Source organism: Nerophis lumbriciformis, linkage group LG01 (genome assembly GCF_033978685.3).
Source record: "Nerophis lumbriciformis linkage group LG01, RoL_Nlum_v2.1, whole genome shotgun sequence".
In the NCBI taxonomy this organism is placed as follows: domain Eukaryota; kingdom Metazoa; phylum Chordata; class Actinopteri; order Syngnathiformes; family Syngnathidae; genus Nerophis; species Nerophis lumbriciformis.
The window spans coordinates 77,685,771-77,692,870 of record NC_084548.2 but is presented as its reverse complement, the minus strand read 5'-3'; the positions used below and the strand labels follow the sequence as shown (position 1 = coordinate 77,692,870).

The 7,100-nt window shown below is 41.4% G+C and overlaps 1 protein-coding gene across 2 annotated transcripts in view; it reads left to right on the top strand.

The window, feature by feature from the left end:
• Positions 1-7,100, top strand: part of clcn6 (chloride channel 6) — an 83,607-nt gene that overhangs the window by 30,532 nt on the left and 45,975 nt on the right. For both annotated transcript variants that reach the window (XM_072914792.1, XM_061973262.2), the window contains exons 8-10: positions 1,706-1,773; positions 1,853-1,911; positions 1,975-2,107. In XM_072914792.1, the coding sequence (XP_072770893.1) occupies positions 1,706-1,773; positions 1,853-1,911; positions 1,975-2,107 (260 nt within the window). The remainder of the gene's footprint in view (positions 1-1,705; positions 1,774-1,852; positions 1,912-1,974; positions 2,108-7,100) is intronic.

Below are 7,100 nucleotides of genomic sequence, written 5' to 3'. Positions count from 1 at the left end.
ACCATGGTTTATATAGGGCACAGAGTGGGTGGGTACAGGCTGGCCTAGGGGCGTGGTGATTGGCTCATGTGTTACCTAGGAGGTGTTTCCGTCTATGGCGGCATGTTGTTACAATTTCGCTGCGCTTGTTGAGGGATGACAGGTCTGGACGGTAAATAATAAACAGTTTCTCTTTCAAGCATAGGTTGCATCTTTTATTACCACTATTGTAAGGTGTGCTGGATGCAAGAATTTGCCATGTTATTGAATATTCAACATTATTGTCTTTGAGGTCCCAAATGTGTTTGCTGAGTTCCGTGGTATTTCGCAGGTTTTTGTTCCTGAAAGAAGCCTTGTGATTGTTCCATCTGGTTTTGAATTCTCCCTCGGTTAATCCTACATATGTGTCGGATGTGTTAATGTCCTTGCGTATTACTACCTTAGATTGGTAGACAACTGATGTTTGTAAGCACCCCCCGTTGAGAGGGCAATCAGGTTTCTTTCGACAGTTACAGTCTTTGTTGGTTTTGGAGTCGCTCTGTCTGGGGGCCGACGGCTCATTTGCAATTGTTTTGTTGTGGTTTGAGATGATTTGTCGTATATTGTTCATGCAGCTGTAGCTCAATTTAATGTTGTTCTTGTTGAATACTTTTCTTAGGGTGTTGCCTTTGGGAAAGTGTTTGTCAATCAGATTGAGGAATTTGTGTCCAATGTTAGTTGAGACGTTTTTGCTGTATGGGGGGTTGTACCAGATGATGTCGTTTCGTTTTCTGTTCTTTTTTGGCTGGTTTCCTGGCGTGGGTTCATAGGTGAGGGTGAAATTGTATCCGCTTTCATCAAGGGCTTTTTGGTACAAAACAATTGCAAATGAGCCGTCGGCCCCCAGACAGAGCGACTCCAAAACCAACAAAGGCTGTAACTGTCGAAAGAAACCTGATTGCCCTCTCAACGGGGGGTGCTTACAAACATCAGTTGTCTACCTATCTAAGGTAATACGCAAGGACATTAACACATCCGACACATATGTAGGATTAACCGAGGGTGAATTCAAAACCAGATGGAACAACCACAAGGCTTCTTTCAGGAACAAAAACCTGCGAAATACCACAGAACTCAGCAAACACATTTGGGATCTCAAAGACAATAATGTTGAATATTCAATAACATGGCAAATTCTTGCATCCAGCACACCTTACAATAGTGGTAATAAAAGATGCAACCTATGCTTGAAAGAGAAACTGTTTATTATTTACCGTCCAGACCTGTCATCCCTCAACAAGCGCAGCGAAATTGTAACAGCATGCCGCCCGAGACGGAAACACCTCCTAGGCAACACATGAGCCAATCACCACGCCCCTACGCCAGCCTGTACCCACCCACTCTGTGCCCTATATAAACCATGGTATGCGAATGCTCCCATTAAAATCTCCTGATGATTGAGGGTACCCCTCATGAAACAGGCCTGTAGAGATGAAGTAGTCTTGTGATTTTTTCCCACACATACATATATATATATATATATATATATGTATATGTGTGTGTGTGTGTATGTTACTCATCAGTTACTCAGTACTTGAGTAGTTTTTTCACAACATACTTTTTACTTTTACTCAAGTAAATATTTGGGTGACTACTCCTTACTTTTCCTTGAGTAATAAATCTCTAAAGTAACAGTACTCTTACTTGAGTACAATTTCTGGCTACTCTACCCACCTCTGCCACTCAGGTCTTTTTGTGGGCAAAGAAGGTCCGATGATACACAGTGGAGCCATCTTGGGAGCCGGCCTTCCTCAGGTACACATCTTAATAGTCCTGCTGACTGTGACGGGCGTACTTACCATCACCATGACATGTGATGTGTTCTGTCTGTCAGCTCCAAAGCATCACTTTTAGGAGGATCAAATTCAACTTCCCCGTCTTCCGAAGTGACAGGTATAGTACGCTGCTGGATATTGAAATATCTTTTCTGCTCCCTAAAGTCTTTTTGACCCGAAGGGACAAGCGGGACTTTGTGTCGGCCGGTGCCGCCGCTGGGGTCGCTGCTGCCTTCGGTGCCCCCATCGGGGGAACCCTCTTCAGCCTGGAGGAGGGTTCCTCTTTCTGGAACCAGGCCCTCACCTGGAAAGTGGTATGGATTCTTGTTTTGAATAGTTCTCAAACCTCATGGTTTATCTGGGCTTTGACATTATGTCACCGGATTTAAGAACTCAATCCGGGGTCGTCCAAACGCTGAAAAATGTTAGTATGCGGGGGCCATTTTCATATTTTTCACAATATATCTAGGAACCCTTAGGGCTTCCCTCAGTTGTGCAGAACGTTTAAGGTCCCGGGGACTAGAGATGCGCGGTTTGCGGACACAACCGCGGAGTCCGCGGATTATCCGCGGATCGGGCGGTTGAAATAAAAAAAAAATTAGATTTTATCCACGGGTCGGGTCGGGCGGTTGAAATAAAAAAAAATTAGATTTTAAATAGATTCAGGCGGGTGGCAGTTAAACCAATTGGTAAATATATATACATAGTTAAATGTTGTTACCCACATACGAAAAACGATGAACCGAACGCCGGGTTAAGGCGCCCGATGCCGACGCTCATCAGACCCCAGAAAAAGTGTTGGTTGATATAGACAGCAGGACGGTGGCCATGGAAGTCGGAACCCGCTAAGGAGTGTGTAACAACCCACCTGCCGAATCAACTAGCCCTGAAAATGGATGGCGCTGGAGCGTCGGGCCCATACCCGGCCGTCGCCGGCAGCGAGAGCCGCGAGGGCTAGGCCGCGACGAGTAGGATGGCCGGCGCGGTGCGCGCTGAAGCCTCGGGCGCGAGCCCGGGTGGAGCCGCCGCTGGTGCGAGGGACATGGCACCTCCACGCGCTTGGAGGTGCGCTCAGCGCGGCTCCCAGATGATTGAGCATTGGTGTGCGTCTGGGCCGTGACAGCGTGGCACGCATTGAATGTCTGTGCTGCATTGGATCAGTCTCCTTTCTTTAACAGGCAAAAGCTTTATAACCTCACTAATGCCTTGCATCGTCTATATTAGATATATAACAACGGGCGGGTGCGGTGTTGATTAAATGTTAAATTCGGGTGGATGCGGATGGTTGACGACTTTTGTGATGCGGTTGTGGATGAAATAATTGCCTATCCGCGCATCTCTACCGGGGACCCAAAAGGGTCTTAGTTGTTAAAGTGTTAAAAATAAGTCATATATTATTATTCTTTTTACTTTCACCGTTTAAATATCTACAGTATATAAGAACTTCAGATCTATCCATTGACATTAAGTGTATATAGTTGTATTCCCTGTTTTATCACAACCATGTTTTTTAATAGGTAAATCACAAAATATGCAATATTTTCCCCCCAAAAAATGTTCAATGTGGAATATTTGATCGGAGACCTAGAGGGGAACTGCACTTTTAAAAAAAAATGTTGCCTATAATTCACAATCATTATGAAAGACACGATGACCGATGTATTTCTTTTAATGCATTCTAAATATTAAATCAATGCGATTAAAAGTCCGCTTACAAAGGAACTTATAGGAGTCGCTCTATTCTGCCTATAAAGCCCTTAAAAAAACATCCAGACACCTCCATTAAGGTTTTATATACATGATGTAAGTATATACTGTATGTCATGCAGAGGTGGGTAGAGTAGCCAGAAATTGTACTCAAGTAAGAGTACTGTTACTTTAGAGATTTATTACTCAAGTAAAAGTAAGGAGTAGTCACCCAAATATTTACTTGAGTAAAAGTAAAAAGTATGTTGTGAAAAAATTACTCAAGTACCGAGTAACTGATGAGTAACATACACACACATATCATATATATATATATATATATATATATATATATATATATATATATATATATGTCTTAATAAGCTTATCCAAAAAATAGTGCTCGATACCGTAGTAGAGCGCAATATATGTATGTGTGGGAAAAAAAATCACAAGACTATTTCATCTCTACAGGCCTGTTTCATGAGGGGGGGGTACCCTCAATCGTCAGATTGAGGGTACCTCAATTGATTCACGAAACCCAACACAACACTCCAATACGTGCACCATGACAGCAACCACCCACCCACCACCACGAAAAGAATACCTACCGGAATCAATAAAAGGCTATCGATGCTGTCATCTAGCAAAGCTGAATTTGACCAAGCAACCCCCCCGTACCAAAAAGCCCTTGATGAAAGCGGATACAATTTCACCCTCACCTATGAACCCACGCCAGGAAACCAGCCAAAAAAGAACAGAAAACGAAACGACATCATCTGGTACAACCCCCCATACAGCAAAAACGTCTCAACGAACATTGGACACAAATTCCTCAATCTGATTGACAAACACTTTCCCAAAGACAACAACCTAAGAAAAGTATTCAACAAGAACAACATTAAATTGAGCTACAGCTGCATGAACAATATACGACAAATCATCTCAAACCACAACAAAACAATTGCAAATGAGCCGTCGACCCCCAGTCAGAGCGACTCCAAAACCAACAAAGCATGTAACTGTCGAAAGAAACCTGATTGCCCCCTCAACGGGGGGTGCTTACAAACATCAGTTGTCTACCAATCTAAGGTAATACGCAAGGACATTAACACATCCGACACATATGTAGGATTAACCGAGGGTGAATTCAAAACCAGATGGAACAATCACAAGGCTTCTTTCAGGAACAAAAACCTGCGAAATACCACAGAACTCAGCAAACACATTTGGGACCTCAAAGACAATAATGTTGAATATTCAATAACATGGCAAATTCTTGCATCCAGCACACCTTACAATAGTGGTAATAAAAGATGCAACCTATGCTTGAAAGAGAAACTGTTTATTATTTACCGTCCAGACCTGTCATCCCTCAACAAGCGCAGCGAAATTGTAACAACATGCCGCCATAGACGGAAACACCTCCTAGGTAACACATGAGCCAATCACCACGCCCCTACGCCAGCCTGTACCCACCCACTCTGTGCCCTATATAAACCATGGTATGCGAATGCTCCCATTAAAATCTCCTGACGATTGAGGGTACCCCCCCCTCATGAAACAGGCCTGTAGAGATGAAATAGTCTTGTGATTTTTTTTCCCACACATACATATATATATATATATATATATATATATATATATATATATATATATATATATATATATATATATATATATATATATATATATATATATATATATATATATATACACACACACACATATATATATATATATACATACATTGATATATACAGTATATAATTTATATTTATTTATTTTGCCGTTTTTGTTTACATGTTAAAAGGTGTTTTAAACCTGCATGTTTTAAACATGCATGTTTTAAACATGCATGTTTTAAACATGCATGTTTAACACATATAGATTCCTTTCTTTCATGAAGACAAGAATATAAGTTGGTGTATTACCTGATTCTGATGACTTGCATTGATTGTAATCAGACAGTAGTGATGATAACGTCCTCGTTTTCAAATGGAGGAGAAAAAAAGTTCCTCCTTTCTGTCTAATACCACATGAAAGTGGTTGGTTTTTGGTATCTTATTTGTCCAGCTTCCATATTCGTTTTTATACACTTTACAAGAAATACATTGGCGGCAAACTCCGTAGCTTGCGAGCTTGTTTGGGCTGGCTTTCGGAGACTCTTATTTTGAAAGCGCACGCGCGATGGAGCGGCACTTTTATTGTGAAGACAGGAACTGTGCAGTCAGTCTTTAGGCTTTTGACGGGATGTACGGTTGAAATAAAAAAGGATATTTTTTCCTTCACACTTTTGATTGATTGATTGGAACTTTTATTAGTAGATTGCACAGTACAGTACATATTCCGTACAATTGACCACTAAATGGTAACACCCCAATAAGTTTTTCAACTTGTTTAAGTCAGGTCATGTGACCGCCTGGCTCTGTTTGATTGGTCCAACGTCACCAGTGACTGCATCTGATTGGTGGAACGGAGTGAACGTCACCAGTGACTGTATTTGTTGAAACGCAGGCACTATGAAGGTCTGTCTGACAGACCAAAACAAACAAAGCGTGCATTAACAGATCGATCAAAATTAGTAGCGAGTAGCGAGCTGAATGTAGATAAAAGTAGCGGAGTAAAAGTAGCGTTTCTTCTCTATAAATATACTCAAGTAAAAGTAAAAGTATGTTGCATTAAAACTACTCTTAGAAGTACAATTTATCCCAAAAGTTACTCAAGTAGATGTAACGGAGTAAATGTAGCGTGTTACTACCCACCTCTGATGTCATGTAGTAACGGACTTGCAGACCTTATTTATTTTGGTAATAAAACATCACTTACTGTACAAGGTCTCCTGTCATGCTAGAAACTTCTTATTTATTTATTTAGATGAAGAATGACTCATAATCCTCGCAAAGAGGGGTAGACCCAAGCGTCTTTTCGTGTCGGTCTTGCCATTTTTGGGTCTAAATTGTCTGTCAAAGTGTACCAACTTGTCAGAATACGTCCTCAGCCTTCTACTATCCAGGTGAAAGGCATGATTTATGATCGACAATAAAGTTTGACGAGCAAGGAAACGAGGAAGCAGCTTACCACTTGATGACGTCAAACATTGTCACGCAAGCTGGCGACCAGGGCGCCGCTATAAATAGATGGTCTGCGTTAGAGCTTACAACAACAATATCACTAATACTTGGCTAATATTCAGGTCATGGATATTGTTGCCACTTTTTGGATGTTTTTTTATTTGGTTTTATGGGCGGAAAAGAGGACCTCCCATTGACTTTCATTTACGTTTATTTATGAGTTAGAATGCATGAAAAAGTCCTCATGTCTTTCATAATGATTGTAGACGATTGGAAAAGAAATAAAAAAGTGTAAGTAGGCCAATAATGTTTTATTTTTTGAGCAATGACCGTTTAAAAAAAAGATCAGACTAAAAGTCCCCCACTCATAAAAGTGTTAAAAAAATTAATCCATCCATTTTTCCACCGCTTGTCCTGTTTGGGGTGGCGGGGGCGCTGGAGCCTATCTCATCTGCATTGGGGCGGAAGGCAGGGTACGCCCTGGACAAGTCACCACCTCATCACAGGGCCAACACAGATAGACAGACAACATTCACACATATATACC